At 53.5% G+C, this 16,228-nt stretch overlaps 2 protein-coding genes across 4 annotated transcripts; both read right to left on the bottom strand.

The window, feature by feature from the left end:
• Nucleotides 1-374: 374 nt before the first annotated feature.
• On the bottom strand, nucleotides 375-6,867 carry SLC37A4 (solute carrier family 37 member 4). 3 transcript variants are annotated; one of them, XM_059707743.1, is made up of 10 exons: nucleotides 6,849-6,867; nucleotides 5,497-5,839; nucleotides 4,492-4,724; nucleotides 3,941-4,184; nucleotides 3,312-3,470; nucleotides 3,015-3,100; nucleotides 1,844-1,957; nucleotides 1,633-1,698; nucleotides 1,225-1,363; nucleotides 375-1,109 (listed from the first exon to the last, which is right to left on the bottom strand). In XM_059707743.1, exons 2-10 carry the CDS (start codon nucleotides 5,642-5,644, stop codon nucleotides 943-945), a joined length of 1,356 nt encoding a protein of 451 aa, XP_059563726.1. In that variant the 5' UTR covers nucleotides 5,645-5,839; nucleotides 6,849-6,867; the 3' UTR covers nucleotides 375-942. The 3 variants fall into 3 exon arrangements, with proteins under 3 accessions (XP_059563726.1, XP_059563725.1, XP_059563727.1); XM_059707742.1 differs by lacking the exon at nucleotides 6,849-6,867 and adding an exon at nucleotides 6,296-6,523; XM_059707744.1 differs by lacking the exons at nucleotides 1,633-1,698; nucleotides 6,849-6,867 and having other exon boundaries at nucleotides 5,497-5,966.
• Nucleotides 5,762-14,237, bottom strand: LOC132241703 (ubiquitin carboxyl-terminal hydrolase isozyme L3-like). Its single transcript, XM_059710630.1, has 2 exons — nucleotides 13,592-14,237; nucleotides 5,762-5,839 (listed from the first exon to the last, which is right to left on the bottom strand). The coding sequence occupies exons 1-2, from the start codon at nucleotides 14,192-14,194 to the stop codon at nucleotides 5,762-5,764; spliced, it is 681 nt and encodes a 226-aa protein (XP_059566613.1). The 5' UTR covers nucleotides 14,195-14,237.
• Nucleotides 14,238-16,228: the final 1,991 nt, after the last annotated feature.

Genomic DNA, 16,228 nt, shown 5'->3' with positions numbered 1-16,228 from the left:
GAGACATAAACTCACAGGAGTCCGTGTCCGCTTTCCCATTCCAGGGAATTAGGTCTCACTTCTGGGTGGAAAGAGCAGGCCCCAGAAGGGTATTTCCAGAGAAAGCTGCCTGGTTTACATATTCCTTTTTTTTTTAGAGAGAGAGGAAGGGAGAGGGAGAGACAGAGAGAAACATCAATGTGAGAGAGACACATAGATTGGTTGCCTCCTGCATGTACCCCAACCAGGGCCAGGGAACCTGCAAGCAAGGTATGTGCCCTTGACTGGAATCGAACTTGAGACCCTTCAGTCCGCAGACCGACGCTCTATCCACTGAGCCAAGCCGGCTAGGGCTACATATTCCTTTTGAAAGAAGGACAGACTCACTGTCAGTGTTTAGTATCAAATCTAGCTTTAATCTTTTGGACCTGGGTCATTGGCTGAACCTATAACAAGTCTTCCTACCCTCCCACCCATACAGAGGGCGGGGGCGGAGGGGTGGTTCCCAGGATAATGGTGAGAGTGAGGGTCTCTCTTCCCCTGGACCCTGAGGAGCTGGCAGTAGCAGTTACCCCTGCTGAGAGGCCTTAGGGTAGAAGGCAGGGTCATGGTGGCCTGCAGGTGCAGGAGAGCCTCACCCCTGGTGGGGACGGACGGGACAGGATGGGGGCAAGGCAGGGCCCAGGAGAGAAGAGTGTAGGAGACTCCCTGGCTATAGGCGTTTCCTGTTTGAAGGCAGAAAATAGAAGCTAATGGAGTCCTAGAACAAAGGTTATCTTTTAAATTAGAGCAGAGGACAGGGAGCTGGAATCTCATTAGCCATTGATCATTTCCAGTGCCACCTGGGCCAGGGGAAAGGAGCAGAAGGAAGTCAGAGGTGCAGTGCCGGCCAGAGCAGGCCCCTCCCCTCCAGCCGGTGGGGCGCAGAGCCAGTTGCGAGAGGGTGCTCTGGAACCTGCCCTCTCACTCGGCCTTCTTGGGCACTCGGCCCATCTTGGTGCGGATGTTTCGCAGGACGAAGAAGGCAGCTGTGCTGGCTGTGCAGATCACTTCCGCCACCCAGAAGGCTGTGCTCCAGCTGTAGTGCTTGGCAATGGTGCTGAAGGGCAACCCGGCCAGAAAGCCACCCACTGCCAGGGCGGAGGAGCGAAGAGCAGAGTCATTTGTGAAACCAGTCAGTGGGGCGCCCCCAGCCTCTAACTGGCCCATGTGGGGGTGAGGTAGAAACTAGAGGGTATCGCTTACCATTGGCCATGAGTCCCACAATGGCATGGGAGGTGCCACACAAGTTGGGAGGAGCACTCTCATTGGCAATGACTCCAAACAAGGCAATGGGACCATAAGAGGAGAAACCAAACAGGGCTCCCAACACCAGGATCCAGAGCTGTGAGGGAGTGCAGGGCAGCATTGAGAGGCTGGGCACACCCACCTTCCTCACCAGAGCACAGGCGGTGACCCCTCACCCCACTCCCAACACACGGACAGTGCAGAGCCAGAGGAGTGGCTGCCGCGCTGAGTGGCCCTGGGGCCGGGTGGGTGGGTGAAGGAGGTACAGGAGCCATGCCTCTGAATGAGACCTGGCTCCTGCGCGCTGGACTGGCTGGGCAAGGCAGAGTGGGTAGAACAAAGGTGAGAAACAGAAAGATAAGGCACCTCGTGCTCCTTAAAGCCTGTGAGCGCAGCGAGAGGGTGAAGAGCCAGAGTCCAGAAAGCGACATCCTGAGGAGCAGAGGGAGGAGGGAGGGCACCAAAGTGAGGAGGAGAGGAGCTGAGGCACAGACAACCAGAAGGGAAACGGCCAGAGAGTCCGAGGCCCTTGCTTCCTCCTCATTCCGTGCCTGCCCTGGCCCAGCCCCTTACTTACCTTGGGGGAGTCACTGGTCACGGTTACCCGGAAGAGGTACATGGACACTGTCATGCCCGCCATCATCAACAGCAGCAGGCCATGGCGTGGGTTCCCATGGGTGGACGGCCCTGCCTGTGGAGACAGCCCCAGACCCTGGACTCTGACACAGGCCTCTGCTGACAGGTCTTTGGCAATCCCTTCACTGGGACCTCCGACGTTCTGAGGCCAAACTCCACAAGTCCCTTCCTCCACTCAGGCCAGCTCGGGACATGTGCTGGCAAACAGCACCACCCTCCCTAGCCCATTGCTGGGGCTCTAAGAAGCTCACTGCTAGGCTGAGAGAAATTCTGACTCACTTTGACATAAGTTAAAACCCTTTCCCATCTGGCTGGTGTGGCTAAGTGGTTGAGCATCGACTAGGAGGTCACGGTTCAATTCCTAGTCAGGGCACATGCCTGGGTTGTGGGCTTGATCCCCAGTAGGGGGAGTGCAGGAGGCAGCCAGTCAGTGATTCTCATTGATGTTTCTATTTCTCCCTCTCCCATCCTCTCTGAAATAAAAAATATATATATATTTTTATTTTTAAATATATTTTAATTGATTTTTTTTTTTACAGAGAAGAAGGGAGAGGGAAAGAAGAGGGATAGAGAGTTAGAAACATCGATGAGAGAGAAACATCAATCAGCTGCCTCCTGCACACTCCCCACTGGGTATGTGCCTGCAACCAAGGTACATGCTCTTGACCAGAATCAAACCTGGGACCTTTCAGTCTGCAGGCCGACGCTCTATCCACTGAGCCAAACCGGTCAGGGCAAATATATATATTTTTAAAAACCCTTTCCCCATGGGCCTGATTTCCACATCAGCCTAAACCAGCACATGCCAACCTGACTGTGCCCCAGGGCTCCCACCTCTGGTGTCTGTCCCATTCTGGCTGGGAAGATTATTGATTTCAGAGAGGAAGGGAGAAACAGAAACATCAATGATGAGAGAGAGTCAGTGATTGGCTGCCTCCTGCACGCCCCCTACTGGGGATCGAGCCTGCAACCTGGGCATGTGCCCTTGACCGGAATTGAACCCAGGGCCCTTGAGTCCACAGGCCACTGCTCTATCCACTGAGCCAAACCAGCTAAGGCTCTGGCTGGGAAGATTTAGAGGGATCCTCCTCCTGTCCCTTCTGCCCACTCACCTTCGCCATGGCCCGGTCCGACAGGTAGCCAGCGGCAATGCTGCCAACAAGGCCCCCGACCTCCAGGGCACTCATGTAGGAGCTACCTGCAGTGGGGTTGTGGGGAGAGGGAAAGGGTGGGTGTTGCACATTGGGGTTGTCCCAGAGGGTCCCCAAGGGTGACTGGTCACAGCTGCCTGCATAATGCCCAGCCTCAGGGGAAGAAGAAAAGGAGGTGAAGGGAAGCCGGGCCTGCATTGCCCACCCCCTGCATTGGTTTCTGCTCTATGCCCACCACTGTCCCAACACTCCTCTTACCCACAAGGGCTGACTGTCCTTTCTCCTGGATAAGGAAGAACTGGCCCCAGTCAGTGCAGCAAGTCTTGACTCCAAACACCACCAGGTAGCCAGTGGAGAGCACCCACAGGTAGGGGGACAGCAGCAGCTCCTGTAAGGTGCTCTCCTCCTTCATGGAGCCTGCAGGAGGAGGCCAGGCCTCAGGCTCTGCTTCTGCTGCCCTCCCCCAGGAGCGCCCACCACTCATTAACCAGCCACAGGAACAGAGTCCATCCAGAGCCCAGGGCCAGCAGAGGCCCCCTCACCCCTGCTCTGCCTTCCCCTCACTGCAAGCCTCAGCCAGTGAACGACACAGGATCAGGGCGGAGGGAGGAAAGCACCCCGGCCACTTCAGCTTAGGCTGCTGCCCAGGGCAGAGAAGCCTGGCTCTGTTGTGAGGAAGGGTCAGGATATAATATGAATCCTCGCATTCATGGGTTCTGCCATTTATCTGATAATTGTGTTTAGAATGGAGTTTTATCTACTGAATCCCTACCTCTCCATCACCATTCCAACTCCTACAACCATTAGCTAGCACAGGCCAGGCGTACAGCCAATCCTCAATGAAGTCTGCCAAATTAGGACAAGGGTTGGCCTAGGTGGGTGCTCACCCTTTTTGCCCTTGGAGGGGGTGGGGTCCAGGTTGCGGAGTCCAACATCAGCAGGTTCATTGTGGATGAGCAGGAGACAGAGGAAGGAGACAGCCACACACAGCGCCCCCGACAGGGCCAGCGTGCTGCGCCAGCTGTAGCTCTGGGCCAGAATGGTTGCCAGGATGGGGCCCAGCCCTCCAGCCAGGTTCATGCTGGTTGACAAGATGGCCCACCAAGTGCCAAACTGAGATGGCTCAAACCACTGTGGGGCAGAGGGGGACAGAGTAGGTGCCCAGCCTACAGTCCACGCAGAACGAGGGGATCAAGTGGGACAGACCCAGAAGCTCACGTTACAGGAATGAGGGAGAGGGTGCTTCTACTTGGCAGGGCCATTTCCCTCCTCTGCCACCTGATCTCACCATGTCAGGCTCCTAAAATACCTTGACAAGCGATAGGAGCCAGACTGACACTCCTGAGAAATGCCGTGGGTGGAGGTGGAGGTGCCGCTCCCCAGGCTCCTCGGATCCTCAGGGCCAACTGAGACAGGCTCCTTGGAAGGAGACACTCACCTTCCTGAGGACCTTCCCACACGGGGGCCAGCCCAGGCCCTGCGCCAGGCCATTGAGGAACCAGAGGGCAGCGAAGGCAGACACTGTGGAGCTCCATGAAAAGGCCACGTTGACCAGGCCGACCAGGAGCAGCCCAGACGAGAAGAGCCAGCGAGCGCTCATCTGGTCAGACAGCACTCCACTCACAAACTTGCTGATGGCGTAGGCTGCCGACTGGCTGCTGGTGATGAGCCCTGCAGGGGAGGGGCAGGGAACAGGAGAGGTGGGAGAAGCTGGGGTCAGGTGGGCAGAGGTGCTGGGCAGGGTGAGACAGCTTCATTCCAGGAGCACGAGGAGGACCTGTGCCGGGACCCTGACCTGTGCTGGGGACCCGCCACTCCCCCTGCCTCCTGTCAGCGCTACCCCGGCTGACCCATGACCTTTCAGCCTCTTGGAGAGTTCCAGCGACAGCTGTCTGGAAGCAAGAAGGGGCAGGACAGGCGCACCCTCCCTGGGATTCACATCCGCTTGATTCCCCCTCACCCTGGGTGCCAACCCACGGCCTCCAGCCACTCTGCTGCCCCACCTTTGAACATGGGGCGAAGGCTTTAGAATGGAGCCAGGGACCATCTTCCTCCCGAAAGGTAACCTGCTGGGCTACACGAGGCCATGGTGCCGACTCCCAGTTCCCTGCTCACAGCGCCGAGGCCAGATGGGCAACCAGACTCAAAATCCCCTGAACACATTCAGCATGAACAGTGCCTCTGGGGGTACACGTGGGTCACAGGCACACAGACACCTTAGGTTAGCAGCCTGCCTCAGACATGTGTGGATCATACTCAGTCCTTCACCCACACCGTGTACGTGGCTCTCCGCCTCCATCCGGCACATGGAGACTGTGCCCTCACCTCTGCTGTGCCGATGCTCCACACACATCACAGGCCTGTACACACCACACTGCCACACACACTCATCTGGTCCTGCGGGCCCTATGGCCCTGGCCCACCACCTGCTCTGAGGGCTCACCCAGGTCATCCTTGTCCAGAGGGACCTCCTCCACCAGCGAGGGCATGACGAAGGAGAAGGTCTTGCGGTTGAAGTAGTACAGGCTGTAGCCTCCGAACATGGCCGAGAAGATCACAGTGCGATAGTAGCCATAGCCCTGGGCTGCCATGGTGGAAGCCAGCGAGCCCTGCTGGCCAGGACAGGGAGCCTCTGACCACGGCTCCTGCCTGCAGCTCCCTCCGGGCCCAGATCTGCTGAGCTGGGCTTTTTCTGCTCCCTCCTCCACCTAGACTCCCAGGCTCTCTTTATAGCCACCTTCTGGACAATCATTAAGCCTGGGGCTGCTCCTAGAGAACCCAGTGTCCTGAGGGAGACAAGAAAACAGATTGACGGCCAAGCTGTGGGGGCCCGAGGCAGTGCCCGTGAGCCAGGCCAGCACCCTGTGTCCCCAGGATGTCTCCTGTTCCCTGCGCTTCCTTGTTCCTCTGCCTGTGCAATCAGCGGTGATTAAAGGCTCGCCCTAATTACTTCTGCCTGCAAGCGCCCAGGGAGGCGGTGAGAGGAAGCGAGCAAGCAGAGCAGCCCTCTCCTGCCTGCTCCCATTCATTCAGCAAAGGGTTACTTAGGGTCTCCTGGGTGCTGGGCCCTGCCCTGGGCGCTGGGTGAGTTTCTACACACTCCATCGGACACGCACCCCAACAACGCCACTTCCAAGGCTTACAGAACTGACCTCAAGCCCTGTCACTCGCAAAGCTTAGCCGCGGGGCAGAACTTGGACAGTTGCAGAGCTGTAAGGAGGACTTCCTAGTGCAGGACTCACAGTGTCGCCCCGCAGGCCTCACTAGGGGCTGGAGTGGTAGGATCACTCAGCGGCCTCCGGTCCCCTTGACCCTGTGACGCCGGTAGGTACGGGTGCGGTTCCCGTCGGGCTGGCTGGGGGCTGCAGCGGGGTGCGCACCCACGGACTTCCAGCGTCAGTGCCGAGCTGCCCCGGAGCCACGCAGCCTGCCCCCCGCCCCCCTCCGCTTTTCCGCGCGGCTGAAAAGCAACTGGAGCAGAAGGCGTAGAGCCAGCGGAGCAGAAGACCTCACGGAGGCCCCGCGTGGGCGCCCGGCGGGCTTCCGGGAGGGAGAGGCGGGCGCTCGCACCTGCCCAGCCCATGATCTCAGGCTGCGCCGCACCCCGACACCGGCTGCGGTGGGATCGGACCGGGTGTGGTAGCCGCGGAGGTGCGGAGGCTCAGCCTGATGCACGTAAAGGAGTCGGCGCGTGCCGGTCCCGGGCGGCGCCTCCTTGGTCCCCAGTATCAAGAATTGTCCCCCCACCTCCCCAGCCGCAGGAACAACTCGGGTTATAGCGGAAACCGGGGCAACCTTTGTTGGGGCTCCAGCAAAGGAGCCGAGGCCCTGAGATTCCCTCTCCAGCTCCGCCTGCGGGAGCCGCCGCACCCCCGCGCACCACCACCTACCAGAGCGCGGCGGGAGTCGCCTTAGGACCCAGCGGGCGGAGTGTGCGCCTGCGCCCTGGCGAGGCGGGGCCTCGGAGAGCCAAGTCCAGTCCCCAAGGCCCAGACTTACCCCCGCCACTCACAGTCCTTGAGCGAGGACGCGCTCCTTAGGGCTGGACAATTCTGTTTTCTTTTCTTTAAACGTATTTTTATTGACTTCAGAGAGGAAGAGAGAGGTAGAGAGAGAAACATCAATGATGAAGAGAATCATTGGTTCTGCCTCCTGCCCTGGGGAGCCCGCCTGCAACCCGGGCATGTGCCCTGACTGGGAATCCAACCCTCCTGGTTGTTAGGCCCACGCTCAACCACTGAGCCACGCCAGCCGAATTTGCATTTTTATGCACCAATAATGAACTCTCAGAAAGAGAAACCAAGAATACAATCGCATTTACCATTGTAACAAAACAAAAAAATAAGGTACCTAGCCCGGCCCACGTGGCTCAGTGGTTGAGCATCCACCAAGAGGTCACCAGATGGATTTCCAGTCAGAGCATATGCTGGTGTTGCAGGCACCATCCCCAGTGTGGGAGCATGCAGAAGGCAGCCAGTTGATATATCTCTCTCATCGATGTTTCTATCTCTCTATCCCCCTCCCCTCCCTCAATTATATATATACTAGAGGCCCAGTGCACAAAAATTTGTGCACTCGGGGGGTGGGGGGACGGGTACCTCAGCCCGGCCTGTGCCCTCTCACAGTCTGGGACCCCTCGGGAGATAATGACCTGCTGGCTTAGGCCTGCTCCCGGGTGGCAGAGGGCAGGCCCAATCCCTAGGTGCAGCCCCTGGTCAGGCTCAGAGCAGGGCTGATTGGGGAGTTGGGGCGCCGCCCCCTGTCATGCACAGAGCAGGGCGGATCGGGAGGTTGTGATGCCACCCTCAGTCATGCTCAGGGTAGGGCCGATTGGGGGGTTGGGGCACCGCCCCCTGTCACACTCAAGGCAGGGTCGATGGGGAGGTTGTGGCGCCACCCCCTGTCATGCACAGAGCAGGGCCAATCAGGGGGTTGGGGCACTGCCCCCTGTCATGCACAGAGCAGGGCCCATCAGGGGGTTGGGGCGCCGCACCCTGTCACACACAGAGCCGCAGGGCGATCAGGGGGTTGGGGAGCTCCCCCCATCAGGCACAGAGCAGGGCTGATCAAGGGGTTGGGGCACCTTCCCCTGTCACGAACAGAGCAGGGTGGATAGGGAGGTTGTGGCCCCGCCCTCTGTCACACACAGAGCCGCAGGGTGATCAGGGGGTTTGGGTGCTGCCCCCTGTCACACTGATCCCGGTGCTGGGAGACCTCGCGGGTCCGCTGATCCCGGTGCTGGGAGGCATATTACCCTTTTACTATATAGGGTAGAGGCCTGGTGCATGGGTGGGTGCCGGCTGGTTTGCCCTGAAGGGTGTCCTGGATCAGGGTGGGGGTCCCCACTGGGGTGCCTGGCCAGCCTGGGTGAGGGGATGATGGCTGTTTGCAGCTGGTCACACACCCTTCAGGGTGGCGGTCCCCACTGGGGTGCCTGGCCAGTCTGGGTGAGGGGCTGAGGGCTGTTTTCAGGCTGGGGGTGACTGAAGCTCCCAACCGCTCCTTTTTTTCTTTTTTCTTTTTTTTATTCTGGGCCAGCTTTAGCTTTGAGGATTGGCTCCAGCTCTTAGGCCTCCACCGCTGAAAGTAGGTTTCTGGCCCTTGCTTACAATATTGCAATCCTGCTGGCTGAAGCCCGGCAGACTAAAGCAGGTTTCTGGGGTTTTGTTTAGCTTCTATATTTGTTACATAGTTGCTTAGAGTTGCAGCTCAGAGGCCTGCAGTGGCAGGCGGGGAAAGTTGGAGTCCTCCGTCACTGAAGCAAGCAAGCCTCATGTTAGTTTCAAGCTGCCTGGCTGCCAGCCGCCATCTTGGCTGGCAGTTAATTTGCATATTGTCCTGATTAGCCAATGGGAAGGGTAGCGGTCGTACACCAATTACCATGTTTCTCTTTTATTAGATAGGATATATATATATATATATATATATATATATATATATATATACTAGTAGAGGCCCGGTGCACAAAAATTTGTGCACTTGGGGGGATGGGGGGGTCCCTCAGCACGGCCTGTGCCCTCTCGCAGTCTGGGACCCCTCAGGGGATGACCACCTGCTGGCTTAGGCCCACTCCCCAAGGGATTGGGCCTAAGATGGCAATCAGACATCCCTCTGGCAGCCCGGCAGCCCTCGGGGGATGTCCACTTGCCAGCGGGGAGCCGGCCTAAACTGCAGTCGGACATCCTTAGAGCTGCTGAGGAGGCAGGAGAGGCTCCCACCACCACCACTGTACTGGCAGCCATCAGCCTGGCTTGTGGCTGAGCAGAGCTCCTCCCATGTGAGAGCACCCTGACCACCAGAGGGCAGCTTCTGCATTGAGTGTCTGCCCCCTGGTGGTCAGTGTGTGTCATAGTGACCAGTCATTCCAAGTCATTCTGCTGTTAGGGTCAGTTTCCATATTACCCGTTTACTATATAGGATAGAGGCCTGGTGCACGGGTGGGGGCCGACTGGTTTGCCCTGAAGGGTGTCCCAGATCAGGGTGGGGGTCCTGCTTGGGTGCCTGGATGATGGGATGATGGTTGGTTGCAGCTGGTCACACCCCCTTCAGGGTGGGGGTCCCCACTGGGGTGCCTGGCCAGCCTGGATGATGGGATGATGGCTGTTTGCAGCTGGTCACACCCCCTTCAGGGTGGGGGTCCCCACTGGGGTGCCTGGTCAGCCTGGATGATGGGATGATGGCTGTTTGCAGCTGGTCACACCCCCTTCAGGTGGGGGTCCCCACTGGGGTGCCTGGCCAGTCTGGGTGAGGGGCTGAGGGCTGTTTTCAGGCTGGTGGGCAACTGAAGCTCCCAGCCTCTCCTTTTTTCTTTTTTTATTCTGGGATTAATTTACTTTCTATAGCTGTCACTGGAGCTGAGAGCAGGCTCCAGCTCTGAGGCCGTTGCTGGCTGAAAGCAGGTACCTGGGTTTGTTTAGATTCTATAATTGAAACTCTGTTGCCATCACTGGCCACTCTAAGCTCTGAGGCCAAGCTGGCTGAAAGCAGGTTTCTGGGGTTTGTTTAGGTTCTATAATTGCAACATTGTTTCATCCGGAGCTCAGAGCTGAGCTGCAACAGGCGGGGAAGGTTGACTTCCTCCATCACTGGAGTAAGCAAGCCTCATGTTCATGTTCGCTTCAGCTGCCTGGCTGCCGGCCGCCATCTTGGCTGGCAGTTTATTTGCATATCTCGCTGATTAGCCAATGGGAAGGGTAGCGAAGTTATGGTTAATTACCATGTTTCTCTATTATTAGATAGGAGATATATATATACTGAGTGGCCAGATTATTATGACCACCTGACGTTTGTAGGCAAATTAGCTATAATTTTGTGCTGAAGTTGCTAGAGGGCCAGATCATTATAAATGTCTGAATAGCACAACATACCAAAGTATCGTTGTTGATCAAGTTCATCCTATCATGTTGACGGCGTATCCCAATGGAGATGGCTTCTTCCAACAAGACAGTGCGCCAAGCCACGGTGCTCGTATTGTGCAGGAGTGGTTTTAAGAACATGAGGGAGACTTTACCTTGCTTAGGTGGCCCCCACAATCACCAGGTCTCAATCCAATTGAGCGTTTGTGGGACGAAGTTAAGAGAGCCATCAGGGCCCTAACCAGTTTGGCTCAGTGGCTAGAGTGTCGGCCTGCAGACTGAAGGGTCCCAGGTTCGATTCTGGTCAAGGGCATGTACCTTGGTTGCGGGCACACACCCAGTAGGGAGTGTGCAGGAGGCAGTTGATCGATGTTTCTAACTCACTATCCCTCTCCCTTCCTCTCTGTAAAAAATCAATAAAATACATTTTTTTTAAAAAAAAGAGCCATCAGGCAGCACGTTCCACAACCATCAAATCTCACAGAACTGGACAGTGCTATTCATCAGGCATGGTGTCAGATTCCTCGCGTCACCTTTCAACATCTCGTGGAGTCAATGCCGAGAAGAATCGCCGCAGTATTGAAGGCAAAAGCTGGCCCAAGGAAGTACCGATGGGATGGTCATAATAATCTGGCCACTCAGTGTGTGTATGTATATAAATATATCCTATCTAATAAAAGAGAAAAATGGTAATTGGCGTACGACGATACCCTTTTCATTGGCTAATCAGGGCTATATGCAAATTAACTGCCAACTATGATTGGCAGTTAACTGCCAACTATGATTGGCAGTTAACTGACAACTAAGATTGGCAGTTAACTGACAACAAGATGGCGGTTAATTTGCATATGTAGGCACAATGCAGGGAGGCGAAAGGGAAAGCAGGAAGAAGCCCCCTGCCACTGACAGTGATCAGAAACCCAGGGGGGAGCTAAGAGCTGGGGGGCAGGGCAAAGGCGGCCCCGGGGCCGCCTTTGCCCTGCCCCCCAGCCATGATCGGAGAATCAGGCGCCTTTGCCGCCCTGGCCAGTGATAGCAGGAAGTAGGGGTGGAGCCAGCGATGGGAGCTGGGCACGGTCGAAGCTGGCAGTCCCGGGAGCTAGGGGTCCCTTGCCTGGGCCTAAAGCGGAGCCCACGATCGCGGGGCCACTGCAGCTGCGGGTCCCCGCTGCCCGGGCCGGACACCTCTGCCGGAGGCCTCAGGCCTGGTCAAGGGGCCGATCCGGTGATTGGTGATTGGAGGGTGATGAGGGTCAACTCCTCTGGCCGAGGCATCAGGCCTGGGCGGGGGGCGGAGCCGGGGATTGGGGGGATATGATGGTCCCCTTGCCCAGGCCTGAAGCCTGGGTCAGAGGCGTCAGGCTTGGGCGGGGGGTGGAGCAAGCGATCAGAGGGAGATGGGGGTCCCCTGCCCAGGCATGATTCCTGGGCCAGAGGCCTCAGGCCTGGGCGGGGGTCAGAGCCAGTGATCGGGGGGAGATGGGGGTCCCCTGTCCAAGCCTGACACCTCTGGCGGAGGCGTCAGGCCTGGGCAAGGGGCCGATCAGGCGATCGGAGGGTGATGGGGGTCTATGCCTCTGGCGGAGGCGTCAGGCCTGGGCAAGGGGCCGATCCTGCGATTGGAGGGTGATGGGGGTCAACGCCTGAGGGCTCCCAGTATGTGAGAGGGGGCAGGCTGGGCTGAGGGACACTCCCCCCCACACACACCCAGTGCACGAATTTCGTGCACCGGGCCCCTAGTATATATATATATATATATATATATATATATGATCTTATATAATTCAACACTAGGAAAACAAACAATCTGATTTTAAAATGGGCAAAGGAGCCCTAGCCGGTGTGGCTCAGTTGGTTGGAAGCATTGTCCCATACAGCAAAAGTTGGTGGGTTTGATTCCAGGTCCAGACCCAGGCAAGAGGCAACCAATCAATGTTTCTCTCTCTCTCTCTCTCTCTCTCTCTCTCTCTCTCTCCTTTCTATCTCTAAAATCAATTTTAAAACAATAGTAAAATAAAAAATGGTCAAAGGACCTGAATAGGCACTTCTCCAAAGAGGACGTGCAGGTGGCCTATAGACATATGAAAAAAAGCTCAATGTCACTAATCATCAGAGAGATGCAAATTAAAGCTACAATGAGGTATCACCTCATACCTGTCATAATGAATACCATCAATAAATCAACAAACAACAAGTGCTGTCGAGGATGTGGAGAAAAGGGAACCCTAGTACACTGCTGGTGAGAATGCAGACTGGTGCAGCCATTATGGAAAATAGTATGGAGTTTCCTTATGACCCAGCAATCCCACTTCTGGGAATATATCCTAAGAAATCTGAAACACCAATCAGAAAGGATATATGCACCTCTATGTTCATAGCCAGTATCTAGAAACAGCTCAAATGCCCATCAGTAGATGAGTGGATAAAAAAAGATGTAGTACATTGCCCAGCTGGCATGGCTCAATGGTTGAGTGTCAACCTATGGACCAGGAGGTCATGGTTCGATTCTTGGTCAGGGCACATGCCCTGGTTTCCGGCTGGATCACCAGTAGGGGGCATGCAGGAGGCAGCCTATTAATGATTCTCATTATTGATATTTCTATCTCTCACTCTCCCGTCTTCTCTGAAATAAATAAAAACATAAAATTTGTTTGTTGTTGCCGAAACCGGTTTGGCTCAGTGGATAGAGCGTCGACCTGCGGACTGGAAGGTCCCAGGTTCGATTCCGGTCAGGGGCATGTGCCTGGGTTGCGGGCATATCCCCAGTGGGAGATGTGCAGGAGGCGGCTGATCGATGTTTCTCTCTCATCGATGTTTCTGACTCTCTATCTCTCTCCCTTCCTCTCTGTAAAAAATCAATAAAATATATTTTAAAAAAAAATTTGTTTGTTGTCCCGGTGCACAGGACAACACCCAATCAACTGAGCCACAGCAGCCAGAGCTTAATTTGGCCAGTTTTTACAGAAGAAATTATGCCTCTGATCATTGGATCCTATCTATGTAAAACTAGATTTTTTAAAAAGGTAATATGTGATCAAAGTGAATTTTCTCCCTAAGGCTTAAATAAAGAAAAAGCAGTTTCCCATTTAAAAAAGAAAAAAAGCCCGGCCAGTGTGGCTCAGTGGCTGAGCATCAACTGATGAACCAAGAGGTCACGGTTCCATTTCCGGTCAGGACACACGCCCAGGTTTCATCACTAGTTTCACCATGGTTAATTGGAAATGGTTTCCGTCCATCTAATTCATAGAGATGCCTAGCTACATGAACTAATGCAATAAAATGAAGGTCTACTTTTTCATCTATATTTGGTGCCTCAGTCTGACCTTCATGGGCACTGGTCTCCTGAGTAACTTGAATAGCGTCATAGTTCTCCAGGTATCTGGCTCGTTCTTCAGGGCTCATTGACACAGACTCCTCTAGGAATTTCTTCAAGGTTGATCCAGATTCAAAATGCATCTTGTCTTTATTGTTGGCAATAGCGTGGATCAGTCCAATTGTTCCACAGGCATTGCTGATTGTTTGCTTCATGAAATATACTGACGATTTAACATCTTGTCCCTGAGATTTTATTTTTTCCTCCTCTTCTGTTCTGAATACTTCATACTTTTCTGTAATAGGGAAGAGAAGTAATACTGCACACACTGGTCTTGGTACCATGCTAAGGAGTTCAGGATCCATTCCATATACATCAACAAATTGCCATTTAGGATGCAGACCTAATTGTTTGAGAAACTGGTTGGTGACCTCGGGGTTGGCCTCCAGCGGAAGCCAGCGGTGTTGCTCCATGGCAGCTCCGCCTGGCCACTCACCAGCTCTGACAGCCTTCGCGGTCACCCTGAATCCATTTATTAATATGGTGGTTGCAAATGGGGATTTTTCTCAACATATTATTCCTTCTATATTCATGAGTTGATAATCTTCTGTAAAGAGCTTGTCTCCCTCCCCCTCCTCTCTTTAAAAAGACTAGTATTGCCCAGCTGGGTATGGCTTAGTGATTGAGTGTTGACCCAGGAATCAAGAGATCACCGGTTCGATTCCCGGTCAGGGCATATGCCCGGGTTGCAGGTATGGGCGAGAGGCAGCCAATCAATGATTCTCTCTCATCATTGATGTTTCCATTTCCCTCTCCCTCTCCCTTCCTCTCTGAAATCAATAAAAATACTTTTAAACAAAAAGAGCAACTGGACTTAAAAGAAAATTCTTTTTTTTTAAAAAAAAAAAAAAAGAAAGATTCGTATTGTCCTAGCCATTTTGTCCCAAGAGTTGGAGCGTTGTCCCCCAGACTGAAGGTTCCTGGGTTCAATTCCAGTCCAGGGCGCATACCTCAGTTGCAGGCTCAATCCCTGGCCCTGGTTGGGGCATGTGCCAGAGGCCAATCTATGTGTCTCTCTCACATTAATGTTTCTAACTCTCGCTGTCTCTCCCCCTCCATTTCACTCTCTCTAAACAATGAAAAAAATGTCCTCAAGTGTGGATTAACAACAACAAAAGATTAGTATCATTGTATTTGATGTATTATAATCTGTGGCCACTATAATCTACATTATTGATCAAATCTATACTAATAAAAGGGTAGAGCCAGCAGTCCTGGATTGCAAGAGGTATGTCTGACTGCCAGTACTCGGACATCCCCCGAGGGGACCCGGATTGGAGAGGGTGCAGACTGGGCTGAGGGACCCCCCACACCCGTGCACAAATTTTGTGCACCAGGCTTCTAGTTGTCTCACATTTGGTCAGTGGGAGTCCTTATATGTTTAACTTTTATTTATTTTAAAATATTTTATTGATTTCAGAGAGGGAGAGAGAGACAGAAACATTAATGATGAGAAATAATCCTTGATCAGCTGCCTTCTGCACATCCCCTACTGGGAATCGAGCCCACACGTCCAACATGTGCCCTGACTGGGAATTGAACCATGATCTTCTGGTTCATAGGTCACCACTCAACCACTGAGCCACACCAGCTGGGCTTTTAAATGTTTTCTATCATTTATGTTATACATTATTATTAGCGTAAACTTGGAAAAGACCAAAAAGAAGTTTTAAATGCCAGTTGAAGATTGCCACTTATAATAGAGCATTTCTGATTTTATTCTTTTGTGTATACATATGTGTGTACATATATATCTTAGAATATATAAATATAATCTTTCCCATTGACTTGAAGTTTTCCATTTATTTGTCAGCCTCTCCAACTACATAAATTCCATGAGGATAGACTATGGTCCCTTTACCACTCTACATAGGTAGTGTTTGGTTCAGAACAAATACTCTGTAAATTAGTAGATGAGCAATCACTCAGATCATATAAACATTTTATATATTGATTTTTTTCTGTTATTACATAAACATTTCTAAAAATATATTTTTATTGATTTCAGAGAGGAAGGGAGAGGGAGAGAGAGAGAGATAGAAACATCAATGATGAGAGAGAATCATTGACCGGCTGCCTCCTACAAGTCCCACACTGGGGATCAAACCCACATGTGCCCTGACTGGGAATTGAACCATGACCTCCTGGTTCATATGCTCAACTACTGAGCCATGCTAGCTGGGCTACACAAACATTTTTACAGAGTTAAGGACTTTGAGCTGAGGAAAGTAAAACAATCAAAATGCTGTTTGCTACAAATTAGTTTGCCATTGAGGAGCAATAGATGGAAGAAAGAGCAGAAAGTGGACAGAGCTATAGTTTCAGTGAACTTTCTAATAGAGAGAGACAATGGGAATATAGAATCTTGCCTCAGCCACTGCTGATGTTACTAGTTGGCTAGAGGGGAAGGGAGTGGATCCCAGAGTTGACATCAACCAGATCTAGAA

This window comes from Myotis daubentonii, chromosome 9 (assembly GCF_963259705.1).
Source record: "Myotis daubentonii chromosome 9, mMyoDau2.1, whole genome shotgun sequence".
Classification (NCBI taxonomy): domain Eukaryota; kingdom Metazoa; phylum Chordata; class Mammalia; order Chiroptera; family Vespertilionidae; genus Myotis; species Myotis daubentonii.
Note: the sequence above shows the minus strand (reverse complement) of the source record. Positions and strands in the feature narration are given on the sequence as shown.